The 23,265-nt window shown below is 24.3% G+C and overlaps 2 pseudogenes across 2 annotated transcripts; both read left to right on the forward strand.

The window, feature by feature from the left end:
- Window positions 1–3,353: 3,353 nt before the first annotated feature.
- Bm18406 lies at window positions 3,354–3,758 on the forward strand (annotated as a pseudogene). Its single transcript has one exon. A coding segment is annotated over exon 1 (405 nt).
- A 13,512-nt stretch (window positions 3,759–17,270) lies between these two features.
- On the forward strand, window positions 17,271–17,327 carry Bm18408 (annotated as a pseudogene). The gene has a single exon. A coding segment is annotated over exon 1 (57 nt).
- Window positions 17,328–23,265: the final 5,938 nt, after the last annotated feature.

The following is a 23,265-nucleotide window of genomic DNA, read 5'->3' on the forward strand; positions in this document are numbered from 1 at the left end:
TACTGTTACATACATTGTGGTCATTTGAGCAGCAAAAAATAATAAAATCAAGTTTAGAAATTGAGTTCTGAATGATATTTTAGAAGCAAAATTAATTAAATTTTTAATTTTTCACGATTTTAATTCATTCTTACAATTAAAATTAATTTATATTTCAAATTTAAATAATACATTTACAAAAATCCCATAATTTATACGGGTATTTGCATATAAAACTAGGTAAGAAGTTCTACTATTATCAAATTTAATTTCAAAGGATGTTAAAACTATTAAAAAATATCATTTAATAAAAAAAAAAAAATGATTATTATATACGCATAGTGCGGGAACTGGCCACATACATTGTTATCATTTGACATCTTAAATAATGAAATAATGCTTAGGCTTAGGCTTAGGGTATACTTAGGCTTAGGCTTAAGCATTATTTCAAATCTAAAAATTGATTTGGTGAAAATTTTATAATTTGCAAGAGCTTTTGTATATTAAAGGGAGAAAAAATCTCTAGTTTTTATCATTTTATTTTAATTAAATGTTAAAACTATTAAAAAATATCAATTCCTTTAAAAAAAATTAGTTATTTTGAACTCAGTTGATTAATTTTATGCGTTGCATACGTAATAAGAAAATAAACTTTAATAACTAAGTTTTTATTTGATATTTGAGAGGTGAAATTATTAAGATTTTTAATTTGTCGTAGATTTAATTCATTTCTGCAGCTAAAATTAGTTTTTGTTTGTTTGAAATTTTAAGATCGAATTTTATGAAAATTTTATGATTTGCAATGAATCAAAGCCTTTTTTGTATAATAGACTACGAAATAATTTCTAGCAATATCAAATTTTACTTCAATTAAATGTTAAAACTGTTAAAAAAATATATATTCATTAAAAAAAGTTAGATATTTCGAGCATAATTGATCAATTTATATGCATTGCACAGGTACTGGTCATCTACGGTTGCTCATTTGATCAGCATAAATAACTAAATAAACTTTAGAAATTAAGTTTCAATCAATATTCGACTAGCGGAATTGATTTAATTTTTAATTTATCACGGTTTTAATTCATTCTTATAATTGAAGTTAATTTTATTTCAAATTTAAGTGTCAAATTTTATGAAAATTCATTAATTTACTAGAATTTTGCATATTAATCTACAAAAAAATTGTAGTAAATATCAAAAATAATTTTAAATAATTGTTAAAATATTAAAAAATATCAAATCACTAAAAAAATAGATATTTTGTACTTAATTGATTAATTTGTATGCATTGCACAGGTGCTGGTCATCTACGGTTGTTCATTTGATCAGCATAAATAACTAAATAAACTTTAAAATTAAGTTTTAATCAATATTTTGACTAGCGGAAATTGATTAAATTTTTAATTTATCACGGTTTTAACTCATTCTTACAATTCAAATTAATTTTTATTTCAAATTTAAATATCAAATTTTATGATAACTCAATAATTTATTAGTGCTTTGCGTATTATACTATAAAATAAATGCTGGAATTGTCAAAAATTAATTTAATTAAATGTTAGAATATTGAAAAATATCAATTCATAAAAAAAATTAGATAATTTGAACTTAATTGATTAATTTATAAGCGTTGCATAGATACTGGTCACAACATCGTGGTCATTTGACCAGCATAAATATTAAAATAAACTTTAATAGTTAAGTTTTAATCAATATTTGATTAGCAAAACTATTTCAATTTTATTTTTTGACGGTTTTAATTCATTTTTAAAATTATAATTGATTTTTATTTCAAATTTAAATTTTATGAAAATTCATTAATTTACTAGAATTTTGCATATTAATCTACAAAATAAATCCAGCAATATCAAAAACTAATTTTAAATAAATGTTAAAATATTGAAAAATATCAATTCATTAAAAAAAAAATGGATAGCAGTGGTAGATTATTACTCAATATCAGTGGTAGATTATTACTCAAAAGCAATGCTTGAAAAGAATCAAAAGTGGAGAGAGATATGAAGAATTATTTGCCTTCTCAAAGAGTTCAAAAGCCTATATAAAAGGTATGCATATGACATTTGTAGGTATTTCCAATCCGCAGGAAATTGCAGATCTAATCGGTTACTTGAATGTCAACTAAGTGATGGTCAGGTTGCTATACCAAAATAACATGGATTACAGCATTACTTTGCTTGATGAAGACAGTAAGTACATAGCATAGCACATTGCGTGCTACAAAGGAAAAAAAAAAAAAAAGCTTCCATAGTCTTTTCGGTGGATTTTCATTCAATATGAACGGAACTAGAACAGCTGCTATTTAAAATTTTGTCAAGTAACTCATATAGCATTTGTGTTATTTGATTACTTTGGTCATGGTTATTGGTTATTCAGGTGCTGATTACACTGATTACACGATGAGTGATTGGCAAAAAAATTGTGTTAGAGTAACTCGTAACGGCAAGCAAATAATTATAGGTTCAAGCATGAGACGGCGCCTGATGTTGCTCACTGCTCTCCAACTTTCAGAAAGAATTGCAAAACTAATTGGTGTATCGTCTGCTTCTGACTTTACTGAAGATTTAATATTCTATCAGTTATCCGAAAGCAAAAAGAAGAATTAGATTCTAAAGGAGTAATAGATTTTACTTCTGAGCATTAAATATACAAAATAACTAAAAGCTTGGTATAGAAGATGAAGATGGCAAAAAAGCTTCTTTTAAATAAAGAGACAATAGATATATAAACTGCCCTATGCGTTTATTGACGATAATGCTATATTCCTTACCAACTTCGTTAAATTTAGTCAAGAAGTTGAGGTACATCTGATGAAGACAGTAGGTTGAACATAACATGTCTGACAATCGTTTATTGGAATTTTCAGATGATTTAGAGAGTTTTTGCTGTGTTTAGGACTACTCATCATTTTGCAAGGGAGATTTCATTTGGGAGAGCGACCAGAACCGAACTAGGCGCACATACCCACTTAGATGGTTTGGGGAGTGAGTTTTTGCTGGCTGATTAAAGACTCATAATAATGCAGAGGAGATTTTAAGTGAGGGCAGCGAGCAGAGCCGAGCTAGCCGCACTCAATGCCACAAGCTAATGCCCTACCAACTGAGCCACACCACTCGGATTATTCAAGGAGCCTTTGCTGGCTGTGTAATTGCACACTAATTTAGTACTCATCATAAGGCAGGTAACGATCTTCCTGGAGAGAGTGAGCGGAGCCGAACTAGCCGCACTCAATACCACAAGCTGATGCTCTACCGACTGAGCCACACCGACCAAAGCAATGTGTCTCTCATACATGAGTACAAAAAGAAAGCAGCAAAAAAAGTCAGTGGATTACATAAGCAATTGACTATTGACTCCTCTACTTCAGACTGTGTTGTTCCCCTGATAAAACAGTTGCAGAAGCAATTTCATTATTGAAAAAGCTTCTGGTATTCCTGTAATTGATCAATGCAAGTTAGTCAGAGTTTTAAGTAACAGAGATATAAGGTTTATTGATGGTTAAAAAAATCAGAAAAAAGTATAAAAGTCCCGAGGTAATGACAAAAGAGAAGTTAGTTACAATACGGGAGCGCTTCAGCAATGAAACTATTGCATGAGAATAGAATAGAATAGAAAAGCTTTTGGTCATAGATGAAAACACCTACTCTATAGATTTGATCACAGTTAAAGATATTAAGAAATACAATAGATACGCTAATTCATGTAATGATGCTTAAGGGCGGCTCAGAGTTGCCGCTGCAGTTGGTACTGGTAAAAAGATGATATAGAAAGATGTGAAACTATGGTCAGAGAAGAGATTGACGTAATTAATGTTGATGCAGGTGTTGATGCAATGAAGATTAGAATAGAACCTAGATCAACTTGCACAACCAAAGTAGTGTGTGTAGGTGTGCCACAATTTTCTGCAATTCAAAACGTTGCAAAAATATGTAAAGCAAGAAAAGTAAGATTGACTGTCAAATTTTAATTTAATTAAGTGTAAAAACTATTAAAAAATAGCAATTCATATTAAAAAAATAGAAAATTAGAAACTAATTTAATATTTTATATGCATAGTGCGGGAACTGGTCACATACATTGTGGTCATTTGACGTCATAAATAATAAAATAGACATCAATAATTTGGTTTTGAACAATATTTCGGTAGCAAATTAATTAAATTTTTAATTTATCACGGTTTTAAATCATTTCTTACAATTGAAACTAAGTTTTATTTCAATGAAAATCCCACAATTTGTAAGAGTTTTTGCATATTGAACTAGGAAAAAAGTCCTACTATCATCAAATTTTATTTTAATTGAAATCAAAACTATTAAAAAATAGTAATTCATTCAAAAAGATATTTGCTTTCAGCTTAATTGAATAATTTTTATGCATTGCATGGGTACTGGTCACGTACATTGTGGTCATTTGACCAGCATAAATAATGAAATAAACATTGATAATTGAGATTTTTATAAATATTTGACAAGTGAAATTAATAAAATTTTTAATTTGTCCTATATTTAATTCATTTCTGCAGCTAAAATTATTTTTATTTCAAATTTAAATATCAAATTTTCTGAAAATTCATTAATTTACTAGAATTTTGTATATTAATCTACAAAAAAAAAAAAAAATGGTAGTAAATATCAAAAACTAGTTTTAAAAAAAATGTTAGAATATTGAAAAATATCAGTTCATTAAAAAAAAATGGTTATTTTGAACTTAATTGATTAATTTGTGTGCATTGCATAGGTACTGGTCGCATACATTGTGGTCATTTGACCAGCATAAATATTTAAATAAACTTTTATAATTAAGTTTTAATCAATATTTGATTAGCAAAACGAATTCAATTTTAAATTAGTGACGGTTTTAATTCATTCTCACAATTATAATAAATTTTTGTTTCAAATATGAAATTTAGATTTTGTGAAAATTCATTAATTTATTAGAATTTTGCATATTAATCTACAAAATAAATTCTAGCAATATCAAAAAGTAATTTTAATTAAATGACAAAATATTGAAAAATTTCAATTCATAAAAAAAAATTAGACAATTTGAACTTAATTGATTAATTTTTATTCATTTCATGGACACTGGTCATTTACGGTTGGTCATTTGGTCAGCATAAATAATAAAATAATCATTCAAAATTAAGTTTTAATCAATATTTGATTAGCAAAACTATTTAAATTTTTTTGCAATGAATCAAATTATTTCGAGCTTAATTGATCAATTTATGTGCATTGCATAGGTACTGGTCGCATACATTGTGGTAATTTGACCAGCATAAATATTAAAATAAAGTTTAATAATTAAGTTTTAATCAATATTTGATTAGCAAAACGAATTCAATTTTAAATTAGTGACGGTTTTAATTCATTCTCACAATTAAAATTAATTTTTATTTCAAATTTAAAATTTAAATTTTATGAAAAAACGATAATTTATTAGAATTTTGCATGTTAAACTACAAAATAAATTCTAATAATACCAAAAATTTATTTTAATTAAATGATAAAATATTGAAAAATTACAATTCCTTAAAACAAATAGATATTTTAAACTTAATTGATTAATTTATATGCATTGCATGGATACTGGTCACACACACCATGGTCATTTGACCAGCAAAAATAATAAAATAAACTTTAGAAATTAAGTTTTAATCAATATTTTATTAGCAAAATTAATTAAATTTTTAATTAATGACGGCTTTAATTCATTCTTACAGTTAGAATTAATTTTTATTTCTATTTTAAGTATCAAAATATAGGAAATTTGTACAATTTGCGAAATGAATACATGTATTGTCAGAATTTATTTTAATTAAATGTTAAAATATTTATAAATATCAATTCTTAAAAAAAAAAAAAAAAATGGATATTTTGAACTTAATTGATTAATTTATAATCGTTGCATAGATACTGGTCACATACATTGTGGTCATTTGATCAGCATAAATAACTAAATAAACTTTAAGAATTAAGTTTTGATTAAAATCTCACTTGTGAAAATAGTAAATTTTTAATTAGTCATAGATCTAATTCATTTTTACAATTAATAATTTTTACAATAAAAATTTTTTAATATTTTTAATTAAAATTTTTTTTTATTTCGAACAAAATATTAAACTTTAAGAATTAAGTTTTGATTAAAATTTCACTTGTGAAAATAGTAAAATTTTTAATTAGTCATAGATCTAATTAATTTTTACAATTAATGCTAATTTTTCATTCAAATTTAAAATTGCTTTATGCGAAAATGCTATAATTTGTAAGATTTTTTGCATAATAAATTGGGAAAAAACCCTGCTATTATCTAATTTAATCTTAATTAAATATTAAAATATTAAAAATATTAAAACATTAAAAAAAAGTTGGATATTTTGTACTTAATTGATTGAATTTTATGCGTTGCGTAGGTACTGGTCACATACATCGTGGTCATTTGACCAGCAAAAATAATAAAATAAACTTTAAAAATTAAGTTTTGATCAAAATTTTATTAGCAAAATTAATTATTGCGCATAAATTCATCAGCAAAATTAATAAAACTTTCAATTAATCATGATGAAATAAATGCCGGAATTGTCAAAATTTAATTTAATTAAATGGCAAAATATTGAAAAATTTCAATTCTTAAAACAAATATATATTTCGAACTTATTTGATTAATTTATAAGCGTTGCATAGATACTGGTCACATACATCGTGGTCATTTGATCAGCATAAATAACTAAATAAACTTTAAGAATTAAGTTTTGATTAAAATTTCACTTGTGAAAATAGTAAAATTTTAATTAGTCATAGATCTAATTAATTTTTACAATTAATGCTAATTTTTCATTCAAATTTAAAATTGCTTTATGCGAAAATGCTATAATTTGTAAGAATTTTTGCATAATAAATTGGAAAAAAAACCCTGCTATTATCAAATTTAATCTTAATTAAATATTAATATTAAAACATTAAAAAAAAATGGATATTTTGTACTTAATGATTGAATTTTATGCGTTGCGTAGGTACTGGTCACATACATCGTGGTCATTTGACCAGCAAAAATAATAAAATAAACTTTAAAAATTAAGTTTTGATCAAAATTTTATTAGCAAAATAATTAAATTTTTAATTTTTCACGATTTTAATTCATTCTTACAATTAAAATTAATTTATATTTCAAATTTAAATAATACATTTACAAAAATCCCATAATTTATACGGGTATTTGCATATAAAACTAGGTAAGAAGTTCTACTATTATCAAATTTAATTTCAGAGGATGTTAAAACTATTAAAAATATCATTTAATAAAAAAAAATTGATTATTATATGCGGGAACTGGTCACATACATTGTGGTCATTTGACATTTTAAATAATAAAATAATGCTTAGGCTTAGGCTTAGGGTATATTTAGGCTTAGGCTTAAGCATTATTTCAAATCTAAAATTGATTTTGGTGAAAATTTTATAATTTCCAAGAGTTTTTGTATATTAAACGGGGAAATAATTTCTACTCCTATCAATTTTGATTTTAATTAAAATGTTAAACTATTAAAAAATTATCAATTCATTAAAAAAAATTACTTATTTTGAAGTGAATTGATTAAATTTATGCATTGCATGGGTAACGGTCAGTTACGGTGTGGTCAATTGACAACATAAATTTCAATAACTAAGCTTTTTTAATATTTGAGAAACAAAATTAATACGATTTTTAATTTGTCGTAGATTTAATTCATTTTTGCAGCTAAAATTAATTTTTGTTTGAAATCTTAAGATAGAATTTTATGAAAGTTTAATGATTTGCAATGAATCAAAACCTTTTTGTATATTAGACTTTTTTTCTATAATTCCTAGTAATATCAAATTTTACATTAATTAAATGTAAAACTGCTAAAATATATATTTCATTAAATTAGTTATTTTGAAGTCAATTGATTAAATTTGTGTTCATTGCACAGGTACTGGTCGCATACATTCATTTCATGGATACTGGTTACATACATTGTGGTCATTTGAGCAGCAAAAATAATAAAATCAAGTTTAGAAATTGAGTTCTGAATGATATTTTAGGAGCAAAATTAATTAAACTTTTAATTTGCCACTGTTCTAATTAATTCTTACAATTGAAATTAATTTTTATTTCAAATTTAAATATCACATTTTTTGAAAATTCAATAATTTGTCAGAGTTTTGTATATTAAACTATAAAATAAATTCTAGCAATATCAAAAACTCATTTTATTTAAATGTTAAAATATTAAAAAAAAAATCAAATCATTAAAAAAATTAGATAATTTGAACTTGATTGATTAATTTATAAGCGTTGCATGGGTACTGGTCATTTATGGTGTGGTCAATTGGCAACATAAATAATAAAATAACTTTAATAATTAAGCTTTAATCAATTTTTTATTAGCAAAATTAATTAAATTTTTAATTAATGACGGCTTTAATTCATTCTTACAGTTAGAATTAATTTTTATTTCTATTTTAAGTATCAAAATATAGGAAATTTGTACAATTTTGCGAAATGAATACATGTATTGTCAGATATTATTTTAATTAAATGTTCAAATATTTATAAATATCAATTCTTAAAAAAAAAAAAATGGATATTTTGAACTAAATTGATTAATTTGTGTGCATTGCATAGGTACTGGTCACATACATTGTGATCATTTGAACAGCAAAAATAATAAAATCAAGTTTAGAAATTGAGTTCTGAATGATATTTTAGGAGGAAAATTAATTAAATTTTAATTTGCCACTGTTCTAATTCATTCTTACAATTGAAATTAATTTTATTTCAAATTTAAATATCAAATTTTATGAAAATTCAATAATTTGTCAGAGTTTTGTATATTAAACTATAAAATAAATTCTAGCAATATCAAAACTCATTTTATTTAAATGTTAAAATATTAAAAAAAAATCAAATCATTAAAAAATTAGATAATTTGAACTTGATTGATTAATTTATAAGCGTTGCATGGGTACTGGTCATTTATGGTGTGGTCAATTGGCAACATAAATAATAAAATAAACTTTAATAATTAAGCTTTAATCAATTTTTTATTAGCAAAATTAATTAAATTTTTAATTAATGACGGCTTTAATTCATTCTTACAGTTAGAATTAATTTTTATTTCTATTTTAAGTATCAAAATATAGGAAATTTGTACAATTTTGCGAAATGAATACATGTATTGTCAGATATTATTTTAATTAAATGTTCAAATATTTATAAATATCAATTCTTAAAAAAAAAAAATGGATATTTTGAACTAAATTGATTAATTTGTGTGCATTGCATAGGTACTGGTCACATACATCGTGGTCATTTGATCAGCATAAATAATTATATAAACTTTAAGAATTGAGTTTTGATTAAAATTTCACTCGCGAAAATAATAAAATTTTTAATTAGTCATAGATCTAATTCATTTTTACAATTAATGCTAATTTTTAATTTAAATTTAAATTGATTTTTATGAAAATCCTATAATTTGTAAGAATTTTTGCATAATAAACTGGAAATAAACCTACTATTATCAAATTTAATCTTAATTAAATGTTAAAAAATTAGAAATATCAAAACATTAAAAAATAGATATTTTGAACTTAATTAATTTATAAGCGTTGAATAGTACTGGTCACATACATCGCGGTCATTTGACATTTTAAATAATAAAAAAATGCTTAGGCTTAGGCTTAGGGTGTACTTAGGCTTAGGCTTAAGCATTATTTCAAATCTAAAAATCAATTTTGGTGAAAATTTTATAATTTGCAAGAGTTATTGTATATTAAACGTGGAAATAACTTCTAGTTTTATCAATTTTGATTTTAATTAAATGTTAAAATATCGAAAATTATCAATTAATTAAAAAAAATGGATATTTTGAACTTAATTGATTAATTTGTGTGCATTGCATAGGTACTGGTCACATACATCGTGGTCATTTGATCAGCATAAATAATTATATAAACTTTAAGAATTGAGTTTTGATTAAATTTCACTCGCGAAAATAATAAAATTTTTAATTAGTCATAGATCTAATTCATTTTACAATTAATGCTAATTTTTAATTTAAATTTAAAATTGATTTTTATGAAAATCCTATAATTTGTAAGAATTTTGCATAATAAACTGGAAAATAAACCTACTATTATCAAATTTAATCTTAATTAAATGTTAAAAATTAAGAAATATCAAAACATTAAAAAATAGATATTTTGAACTTAATTAATTTATAAGCGTTGAATAGTACTGGTCACATACATCGCGGTCATTTGACATTTTAAATAATAAAAAAATGCTTAGGCTTAGGCTTAGGGTGTACTTAGGCTTAGGCTTAAGCATTATTTCAAATCTAAAAATCAATTTTGGTGAAAATTTTATAATTTGCAAGAGTTATTGTATATTAAACGTGGAAATAACTTCTAGTTTTATCAATTTTGATTTTAATTAAATGTTAAAATATCGAAAATTATCAATTAATTAAAAAAAATGGATATTTTGAACTTAATTGATTAATTTGTGTGCATTGCATAGGTACTGATCGCATACATTGTGATCATTTGAACAGCAAAAATAATAAAATCAAGTTAGAAATTGAGTTCTGAATGATATTTTAGGAGGAAAATTAATTAAATTTTTAATTTGCCACTGTTCTAATTCATTCTTACAATTGAAATTAATTTTTATTTCAAATTTAAATATCAAATTTTATGAAATTCAATAATTTGTCAGAGTTTTGTATATTAAACTATAAAATAAATTCTAGCAATATCAAAACTCATTTTATTTAAATGTTAAAATATTAAAAAAAAATCAAATCATTAAAAAAATTAGATAATTTGAACTTGATTGATTAATTTATAAGCGTTGCATAGGTACTGGTTAATCACGGTGTGGTCAATTGGTCAGCATAAAATATTAAAAAAAAACTTTAAAAAATAACTTTTAATCAATATTTTATTAGCAAAATTAATTAAATTCTTTGTTTGTCACTGTTTTATTTCATTCTTACAATTGTAATTAATTTATTTTCCAAATTTAAATACCATAATTTAAGAAAATTGTGCAATTTGTAAAAGTTTTTGCATATTAAACTATGAAATAAATGCCGGTGTTGTCAAATTTCAATTTAATTAAAATGTTAAAACTATTAAAAAATATCAATTCGTAAAGAAAATTAGATATTTTGAGCTTAATTGATTAAATTTTATGCATTGCATTGGTACTTGCATTTACAATTGGTCAATTGATCAGCATGAATAATATAAATAATCTTTAATAATTAAGTTTTAACCCATATTTGATTAGCAAAATTAATTGAATTTTCAATTTGTGACGGTTTTAATTCATTCTTACAATTAAAATTAATTTTTATTCCAAATTTAAATATCAAAATTTAACAAAATTCAATATTTTTTTAAGGTTTTGTATAATAAATTATAAAATAAATTCCAGTAATGTCAAAAATTTATTTTAATTAAGTGCTAAAATATTTAAAAATATCAATTCTTTCAAAAAAAATAGATATTTTGAACTTAATTGATTAATTTATAAGCGTTGCATAGATACTGGTCAAAAACAATTAAATAAATTTTAATTTTTAATTTCTGATTAAAATTTCAGTTGTGAAAATAATAAAATTTTTAATTAGTCATAGACCTAACTCATTTTTACAATTAATGCTAATTTTTATTTCAAATTTAAAATTGATTTTTGTAAAATCCTATTATTTGTAAGAATTTTTGCATAATAAATTGGGAAAAAACCTGCTATTATCAAATTTAATCTTAATTAAATATTAAAATATTAAAAATATCAAAACATTAAAAAAAATGGATATTTTGTACTTCATTGATTGAATTTTATGCGTTGCATAGGTACTGGTCACATACATCGTGGTCATTTGACCAGCAAAAATAATAAAATAAACTTTAAAAATTAAGTTTTGATCAAATTTTATTAGCAAAATTAATTAATTTTTATTTTTCACGATTTTAATTCATTCTTACAATTAAATTAATTTATATTTCAAATTTAAATAATACATTTACAAAAATCCCATAATTTATACGGGTATTTGCATATAAAACTAGGTAAGAAGTTCTACTATTATCAAAATTTAATTTCAGAGGATGTTAAAACTATTAAAAAATATCATTTAATAAAAAAAAAATTGATTATTATATGCGGGAACTGGTCACATACATTGTGGTCATTTGACATTTTAAATAATAAAATAATGCTTAGGCTTAGGGTATATTTAGGCTTAGGCTTAAGCATTATTTCAAATCTAAAATTGATTTTGGTGAAAATTTTATAATTTCCAAGAGTTTTTGTATATTAAACGGGAAATAATTTCTACTCCTATCAATTTTGATTTTAATTAAAATGTTAAAACTATTAAAAAATTATCAATTCATTAAAAAAATTACTTATTTTGAAGTGAATTGATTAAATTTATGCATTGCATGGGTAACGGTCAGTTACGGTGTGGTCAATTGACAACATAAATTTCAATAACTAAGCTTTTTTAATATTTGAGAACAAAATTAATACGATTTTTAATTTGTCGTAGATTTAATTCATTTTGCAGCTAAAATTAATTTTTGTTTGAAATCTTAAGATAGAATTTTATGAAAGTTTAATGATTTGCAATGAATCAAAACCTTTTTTGTATATTAGACTTTTTTCTATAATTCCTAGTAATATCAAATTTTACATTAATTAAATGTAAAACTGCTAAATATATATTTCATTAAATTAGTTATTTTGAAGTCAATTGATTAAATTTGTGTTCATTGCACAGGTACTGGTCGCATACATAGTGGTCATTTGACCAGCATAAATATTTAAATAAACTTTTATAATTAAGTTTTAATCAATATTTGATTAGCAAAACTAATTAAATTTTTAATTTGTCACGGTTTTAATTCATTCATACAATTATAATTAATTTTTAGTTATTTAAATTATTGCAAAATTATTTAAATTTTTAACTTGCCACTGTTCTAATTCATTCTTACAGTTAAAATTAATTTTTATTTCAAATCTAAATACCAAATTTTATGAAAATTCAATAATTTGTTAAGGTTTTGCATATTAAACTATAAAAAAATTCTAGCAATATCAAAAAATCATTTTAATTAAATGCTAAAATATTATAAATATCAATTCTTTAAAAAAAAAATAGATAATTTGAGCTTAGTTGATTAATTTATAAGCGTTCCATAGTACTGGTTATTTACGGTGTCGTCATTTAACCAACATTAATAATAAAATAAACTTTAATAATTAGCTTTTAATCGATATTTTATTAGCAAAATTAATTAAAATCTTTATTTGTCATGGGTTTATTTCATTCTTACAATTGAAATTAATTTTTATTTCAAATTTAAATATCAAATTTTATGAAAATTCAATAATTTGTCAGAGTTTTGTATATTAAACTATAAAATAAATTCTAGCAATATCAAAAACTCATTTTATTTAAATGTTAAAATATTAAAAAAAAATCAAATCATTAAAAAAATTAGATAATTTGAACTTGATTGATTAATTTATAAGCGTTGCATGGGTACTGGTCATTTATGGTGTGGTCAATTGGCAACATAAATAATAAAATAAACTTTAATAATTAAGCTTTAATCAATTTTTTATTAGCAAAATTAATTAAATTTTTAATTAATGACGGCTTTAATTCATTCTTACAGTTAGAATTAATTTTTATTTCTATTTTAAGTATCAAAATATAGGAAATTTGTACAATTTTGCGAAATGAATACATGTATTGTCAGATATTATTTTAATTAAATGTTAAAATATTTATAAATATCAATTCTTAAAAAAAAAAAAAATTAGATAATTTGAAATTAATTGATTATTTTTTATTCATTTCATGGTCACATACATTGTGGTCATTTGACCAGCAAAAATAATAAAATCAAGTTTAGAAATTGAGTTCTGAATGATATTTTAGAAGCAAAATTAATTAAATTTTTAATTTTTCACGATTTTAATTCATTCTTACAATTAAAATTAATTTATATTTCAAATTTAAATAATACATTTACAAAAATCCCATAATTTATACGGGTATTTGCATATAAAACTAGGTAAGAAGTTCTACTATTATCAAAATTTAATTTCAAAGGATGTTAAAACTATTAAAAAATATCATTTAATAAAAAAAAAAAAAAATGATTATTATATACGCATAGTGCGGGAACTGGCCACATACATTGTTATCATTTGACATCTTAAATAATGAAATAATGCTTAGGCTTAGGCTTAGGGTATACTTAGGCTTAGGCTTAAGCATTATTTCAAATCTAAAAATTGATTTTGGTGAAAATTTTATAATTTGCAAGAGCTTTTGTATATTAAAGGGAGAAAAAATCTCTAGTTTTTATCAATTTTATTTTAATTAAATGTTAAAACTATTAAAAAATATCAATTCCTTTAAAAAAAATTAGTTATTTTGAACTCAGTTGATTAATTTTATGCGTTGCATACGTAATAAGAAAATAAACTTTAATAACTAAGTTTTTATTTGATATTTGAGAGGTGAAATTATTAAGATTTTTAATTTGTCGTAGATTTAATTCATTTCTGCAGCTAAAATTAGTTTTTGTTTGTTTGAAATTTTAAGATCGAATTTTATGAAAATTTTATGATTTGCAATGAATCAAAGCCTTTTTTGTATAATAGACTACGAAATAATTTCTAGCAATATCAAATTTTACTTCAATTAAATGTTAAAACTGTTAAAAAAATATATATTCATTAAAAAAAGTTAGATATTTCGAGCATAATTGATCAATTTATATGCATTGCACAGGTACTGGTCATCTACGGTTGCTCATTTGATCAGCATAAATAACTAAATAAACTTTAGAAATTAAGTTTCAATCAATATTCGACTAGCGGAATTGATTTAATTTTTAATTTATCACGGTTTTAATTCATTCTTATAATTGAAGTTAATTTTTATTTCAAATTTAAGTGTCAAATTTTATGAAAATTCATTAATTTACTAGAATTTTGCATATTAATCTACAAAATAAATTGTAGTAAATATCAAAAACTAATTTTAAATAATTGTTAAAATATTAAAAAATATCAAATCACTAAAAAAATAGATATTTTGTACTTAATTGATTAATTTGTATGCATTGCACAGGTGCTGGTCATCTACGGTTGTTCATTTGATCAGCATAAATAACTAAATAAACTTTAAAAATTAAGTTTTAATCAATATTTGACTAGCGGAATTGATTAAATTTTTAATTTATCACGGTTTTAACTCATTCTTACAATTCAAATTAATTTTTATTTCAAATTTAAATATCAAATTTTATGATAACTCAATAATTTATTAGTGCTTTGCGTATTATACTATAAAATAAATGCTGGAATTGTCAAAAATTAATTTAATTAAATGTTAGAATATTGAAAAATATCAATTCATAAAAAAAATTAGATAATTTGAACTTAATTGATTAATTTATAAGCGTTGCATAGATACTGGTCACAACATCGTGGTCATTTGACCAGCATAAATATTAAAATAAACTTTAATAGTTAAGTTTTAATCAATATTTGATTAGCAAAACTATTTCAATTTTTATTTTTTGACGGTTTTAATTCATTTTTAAAATTATAATTGATTTTTATTTCAAATTTAAATTTTATGAAAATTCATTAATTTACTAGAATTTTGCATATTAATCTACAAAATAAATCCCAGCAATATCAAAAACTAATTTTAAATAAATGTTAAAATATTGAAAAATATCAATTCATTAAAAAAAAAATGGATAGCAGTGGTAGATTATTACTCAATATCAGTGGTAGATTATTACTCAAAAGCAATGCTTGAAAAGAATCAAAAGTGGAGAGAGATATGAAGAATTATTTGCCTTCTCAAAGAGTTCAAAAGCCTATATAAAAGGTATGCATATGACATTTGTAGGTATTTCCAATCCGCAGGAAATTGCAGATCTAATCGGTTACTTGAATGTCAACTAAGTGATGGTCAGGTTGCTATACCAAAATAACATGGATTACAGCATTACTTTGCTTGATGAAGACAGTAAGTACATAGCATAGCACATTGCGTGCTACAAAGGAAAAAAAAAAAAAAAAGCTTCCATAGTCTTTTCGGTGGATTTTCATTCAATATGAACGGAACTAGAACAGCTGCTATTTAAAAATTTTGTCAAGTAACTCATATAGCATTTGTGTTATTTGATTACTTTGGTCATGGTTATTGGTTATTCAGGTGCTGATTACACTGATTACACGATGAGTGATTGGCAAAAAAATTGTGTTAGAGTAACTCGTAACGGCAAGCAAATAATTATAGGTTCAAGCATGAGACGGCGCCTGATGTTGCTCACTGCTCTCCAACTTTCAGAAAGAATTGCAAAACTAATTGGTGTATCGTCTGCTTCTGACTTTACTGAAGATTTAATATTCTATCAGTTATCCGAAAGCAAAAAGAAGAATTAGATTCTAAAGGAGTAATAGATTTTACTTCTGAGCATTAAATATACAAAATAACTAAAAGCTTGGTATAGAAGATGAAGATGGCAAAAAAAGCTTCTTTTAAATAAAGAGACAATAGATATATAAACTGCCCTATGCGTTTATTGACGATAATGCTATATTCCTTACCAACTTCGTTAAATTTAGTCAAGAAGTTGAGGTACATCTGATGAAGACAGTAGGTTGAACATAACATGTCTGACAATCGTTTATTGGAATTTTCAGATGATTTAGAGAGTTTTTGCTGTGTTTAGGACTACTCATCATTTTGCAAGGGAGATTTCATTTGGGAGAGCGACCAGAACCGAACTAGGCGCACATACCCACTTAGATGGTTTGGGGAGTGAGTTTTTGCTGGCTGATTAAAGACTCATAATAATGCAGAGGAGATTTTAAGTGAGGGCAGCGAGCAGAGCCGAGCTAGCCGCACTCAATGCCACAAGCTAATGCCCTACCAACTGAGCCACACCCACTCGGATTATTCAAGGAGCCTTTGCTGGCTGTGTAATTGCACACTAATTTAGTACTCATCATAAGGCAGGTAACGATCTTCCTGGAGAGAGTGAGCGGAGCCGAACTAGCCGCACTCAATACCACAAGCTGATGCTCTACCGACTGAGCCACACCGACCAAAGCAATGTGTCTCTCATACATGAGTACAAAAAGAAAGCAGCAAAAAAAGTCAGTGGATTACATAAGCAATTGACTATTGACTCCTCTACTTCAGACTGTGTTGTTCCCCTGATAAAACAGTTGCAGAAGCAATTTCATTATTGAAAAAGCTTCTGGTATTCCTGTAATTGATCAATGCAAGTTAGTCAGAGTTTTAAGTAACAGAGATATAAGGTTTATTGATGGTTAAAAAAATCAGAAAAAAGTATAAAAGTCCCCGAGGTAATGACAAAAGAGAAGTTAGTTACAATACGGGAGCGCTTCAGCAATGAAACTATTGCATGAGAATAGAATAGAATAGAAAAGCTTTTGGTCATAGATGAAAACACCTACTCTATAGATTTGATCACAGTTAAAGATATTAAGAAATACAATAGATACGCTAATTCATGTAATGATGCTTAAGGGCGGCTCAGAGTTGCCGCTGCAGTTGGTACTGGTAAAAAAGATGATATAGAAAGATGTGAAACTATGGTCAGAGAAGAGATTGACGTAATTAATGTTGATGCAGGTGTTGATGCAATGAAGATTAGAATAGAACCTAGATCAACTTGCACAACCAAAGTAGTGTGTGTAGGTGTGCCACAATTTTCTGCAATTCAAAACGTTGCAAAAATATGTAAAGCAAGAAAAGTAAGATTGACTGTCAAATTTTAATTTAATTAAGTGTAAAAACTATTAAAAAAATAGCAATTCATATTAAAAAAATAGAAAATTAGAAACTAATTTAATATTTTATATGCATAGTGCGGGAACTGGTCACATACATTGTGGTCATTTGACGTCATAAATAATAAAATAGACATCAATAATTTGGTTTTGAACAATATTTCGGTAGCAAAATTAATTAAATTTTTAATTTATCACGGTTTTAAATCATTTCTTACAATTGAAACTAAGTTTTATTTCAATGAAAATCCCACAATTTGTAAGAGTTTTTGCATATTGAACTAGGAAAAAAGTCCTACTATCATCAAATTTTATTTTAATTGAAATCAAAACTATTAAAAAATAGTAATTCATTCAAAAAGATATTTGCTTTCAGCTTAATTGAATAATTTTTATGCATTGCATGGGTACTGGTCACGTACATTGTGGTCATTTGACCAGCATAAATAATGAAATAAACATTGATAATTGAGATTTTTATAAATATTTGACAAGTGAAATTAATAAAATTTTTAATTTGTCCTATATTTAATTCATTTCTGCAGCTAAAATTAATTTTTATTTCAAATTTAAATATCAAATTTTCTGAAAATTCATTAATTTACTAGAATTTTGTATATTAATCTACAAAAAAAAAAAAAAAATGGTAGTAAATATCAAAAACTAGTTTTAAAAAAAATGTTAGAATATTGAAAAATATCAGTTCATTAAAAAAAAATGGTTATTTTGAACTTAATTGATTAATTTGTGTGCATTGCATAGGTACTGGTCGCATACATTGTGGTCATTTGACCAGCATAAATATTTAAATAAACTTTTATAATTAAGTTTTAATCAATATTTGATTAGCAAAACGAATTCAATTTTAAATTAGTGACGGTTTTAATTCATTCTCACAATTATAATAAATTTTTGTTTCAAATATGAAATTTAGATTTTGTGAAAATTCATTAATTTATTAGAATTTTGCATATTAATCTACAAAATAAATTCTAGCAATATCAAAAAGTAATTTTAATTAAATGACAAAATATTGAAAAATTTCAATTCATAAAAAAAAATTAGACAATTTGAACTTAATTGATTAATTTTTATTCATTTCATGGACACTGGTCATTTACGGTTGGTCATTTGGTCAGCATAAATAATAAAATAATCATTCAAAATTAAGTTTTAATCAATATTTGATTAGCAAAACTATTTAAATTTTTTTGCAATGAATCAAATTATTTCGAGCTTAATTGATCAATTTATGTGCATTGCATAGGTACTGGTCGCATACATTGTGGTAATTTGACCAGCATAAATATTAAAATAAAGTTTAATAATTAAGTTTTAATCAATATTTGATTAGCAAAACGAATTCAATTTTAAATTAGTGACGGTTTTAATTCATTCTCACAATTAAAATTAATTTTCATTTCAAATTTAAAATTTAAATTTTATGAAAAAAACGATAATTTATTAGAATTTTGCATGTTAAACTACAAAATAAATTCTAATAATACCAAAAATTTATTTTAATTAAATGATAAAATATTGAAAAATTACAATTCCTTAAAACAAATAGATATTTTAAACTTAATTGATTAATTTATATGCATTGCATGGATACTGGTCACACACACCATGGTCATTTGACCAGCAAAAATAATAAAATAAACTTTAGAAATTAAGTTTTAATCAATATTTTATTAGCAAAATTAATTAAATTTTTAATTAATGACGGCTTTAATTCATTCTTACAGTTAGAATTAATTTTTATTTCTATTTTAAGTATCAAAATATAGGAAATTTGTACAATTTTGCGAAATGAATACATGTATTGTCAGAATTTATTTTAATTAAATGTTAAAATATTTATAAATATCAATTCTTAAAAAAAAAAAAAAAAATGGATATTTTGAACTTAATTGATTAATTTATAATCGTTGCATAGATACTGGTCACATACATTGTGGTCATTTGATCAGCATAAATAACTAAATAAACTTTAAGAATTAAGTTTTGATTAAAATCTCACTTGTGAAAATAGTAAAATTTTTAATTAGTCATAGATCTAATTCATTTTTACAATTAATGCTAATTTTAATTCAAATTTAAAATTGCTTTTTGTGAAAATGCTATAATTTGTAAGAATTTTGTAAGAACTTCACTCCAATTGTAAGTTAAATTGGTAAGTTAACACAATTGTATTTTTTCCTTTTTACATAGTTTGCATTTCTCGACATCGATAAAGTTTAAGTCGCACGGAAAAAGCGTCTGATGAATTATCGTAGCTAATGTTTTCAATAAGGCACAGCTGATGTTGTCTGAATGTTTGCGAACAATTTCTAGTCTGAAGCAACACTTATATTTCGACTTTTGAAATGAAGAAATTAAGCTCAAAAATGCTGTGAGAAGAAAATGAAAGAAAATATCATGCACTGTGAATCTTCCTAAATAATAAAATGAAAATACTAGAAGGAATAAAGAATAACAGAGTGATGGGAAAAATTCTGAGAATGTTTACATCCATCAAAGAATAACGGATACAAAGAAAGGCTCCAGGTGCAGTTCTCACCTAAATGAAGGAAGAAATTTGGATGCAGTGAAAAACTCACCGAGAAATCGTATTTAATCTGTGTCACTGCTTTCTTTTTACAGAATATAGATTCAAGTATTTTCAGTTCTTTACTTGATTTCTTACAAATTTTTCTACATACTCCATGCTCATCTAGCATGGCTGTTCGATGATATGGATCGATTCTAATCCAGCATCTGCCTTTGATAGTGCCATCCATTTTGTAGCTTGAAGTTAAATTCTTTTACTGCAATAAATCTATCACACAAATTAAGGCTCATGAAATATTTATCAAGAACTTTGTACGTATTTGTACATATTTGTTGATTTCAGTAATAAATATACTTGGTTGAAATAATGCCAATTTTGCTTTTATCTAGTCTTGGGTAAATGTCAAAAAGTAACTGATCGCTCATGGAAGCAATCGATAAAGTTCGATAAATGAAAACAGCCAGCACCCAATCCATTTGAACTGACACTGCATTACTTCGAAAGCAGATGGCACTTTTATTTGCATACTTTATGTTATTTTTATGTTAAACTTTATGTTAAACAGTTAAGTTCAACAAAGATTTTACTGTAAATGTTTAGGGAAATTTACATACAAAGAGAAAAGTTGAAGGTATATAAAGCGACCTGTAATATAATATTATGAACCTTCGTGATCACAATGATGGGATAACACAATAGAACAATTCATCTGACGAGATAATAGATTTATCATTCAAAATAATGAGCGGCCCGATTGCAACATCAGCCTTTCAAAAGTTTATTCAACTGTTTTTTATTACTATTTGTTTTCAAAAATGACGGTTTTCAAACTTCAGTTTCATCTCAAAATTTTTTAAAAAATCACCTTATGTGTTCCTGTATTTTCGATTGACGTTGTATCCACCGCAGATAGAGAGGCTACTTCAACCGTTTCTTCCTTTTAAATTTAATAACTCATTTGATTTTAAGAATGTTTACCATCATGAAAATTGTCAGTCCATATATAAAATACAGTAAGAAAAAAATGAAAAGGGAGAAAATATTAGTTATTTTATCTCTAAAACTTTCAGTGTAGTAAAAACGAGTATAAACGAGGTTTTAAAGATAATATACGAACCGAGCAAATACAGCAATGTAAAATACCTGCACTATTTGAAATGGTAGACTTTCAGTATTTAACACAATCATTATCACTATTCCCATTGTCTAAAAGTAATAATAATACAATATTTAGGACTTTTTAATTGCACTATCAAAAAGTGAGTAATTGTGGAAAAAATCCTTATCATGCAAGCTATTATTGAGAATCTACTTGCAATTTATAACTAATTGAGAGAGGCTTTTGATCGCAAAGAGATTTGCTGGATGTAGATGTAAATACGTAAAATAACAGAAATATAACATTTCCTTTATTAGCACAAGTAATAGGACAATACATTGAAAGAGGACAATTGAAATTGAACTCGTCTGGTTCTTGGCAACAAATTACACACACTAAAATTTTTTAACAAGGGCAACCCTTATACATTGTAACAATCATATCTTACATTATATGTGTTAAGATGTGGGAGTGGTTTATAATTAGACATTTTCGTACAAAGGATAAATTGTCTAGACATAGTAATGAGTTACTTTAACAATAGGTTTTACAATGGATATCACAAAGGTAAGTACAATGGGTTGTCTAGACAACATGATGTGTAACTACTATAATTACAATAGACATCACAAGATAGATGCTCATAGTATGTGAATTAATATAAAATCAAAGGTCAGTTAAATCATTACGATAAATTGTAAAAGACATCAATGGATTGCTATATTAAGCATCATTAACATTTATTTAGTGCTTCTCGATATATCGATATTAAAATCCGTGACAATTATTTATTATCTATTTATTATTTTTATTGTTGTCGCTGTTACTTGTTAATGTAGTGTAAAAAAAGTAGAAATGGCATTAATTCAGTAACAGAAATTTATAACTTCCCATCTACATTTTCAAGTACCAATTTATATCTCAAAACAATCTCGCGAACTTTTAAATAACTTAACTTACAAAATAACTTTTTAAATAACTTAAAAAATATATTAAATAAAATTATATTAATTCATAATATAAGGCTAAAATTCGTTTTAATTGAACATTAGAAATGTAAAACTGTTTCAAATTATACTTTATGTAAGCAATCATTCCAACACTCATCTTTCTATTGTAGTTGAGCTTATCTACTTTCTAGACATTTTCATCTGATAATAAAAGGTGCATTATTTAATATGTTAAAAATTACTCCTTTGTTCCAAATCAAATGTATTTGCAATGTCAAAATATTCTTATAAACTGATAGCCAACCTTTGGGAAGCTTCAATATTAGAACTCTTTCTATATGAAGAGCAAAGTTATCTAATAGTTCCTTACTTAATAATCATGCTCTTGTTGCAAGTCAATGACCACTGTATAAAGATTTAAATCCTTTGTCTTGATCAGTTTTTACCAGTTTTTCTTTATCAGTAAGCTACAATTCGACTGCACTCTCTCACTAACCATTCAGTTTGTTTCCCCATTAATTTATTCATTTATTAAATACTTCACGAAATTATCAGTATTGTTGCTTAAATTAATACCTATATATTTTGGTGTTAGCAAATAAAATCGTTTCAATAGATCTATCATTCGTTACAATGGATCTAAATTTTGTGATAGATAAATCTGATTCAAAAAAAAGGAAAAATAACAAAAAAACGCATTTGTCTACATCAACTACAATAACAAATAAGGTAAGTTCTTGAATATACGAAAGTTCAATTCGATT

Source organism: Brugia malayi (genome assembly GCF_000002995.4).
Source record: "Brugia malayi strain FR3 genome assembly, contig: Bm_038, whole genome shotgun sequence".
Classification (NCBI taxonomy): domain Eukaryota; kingdom Metazoa; phylum Nematoda; class Chromadorea; order Rhabditida; family Onchocercidae; genus Brugia; species Brugia malayi.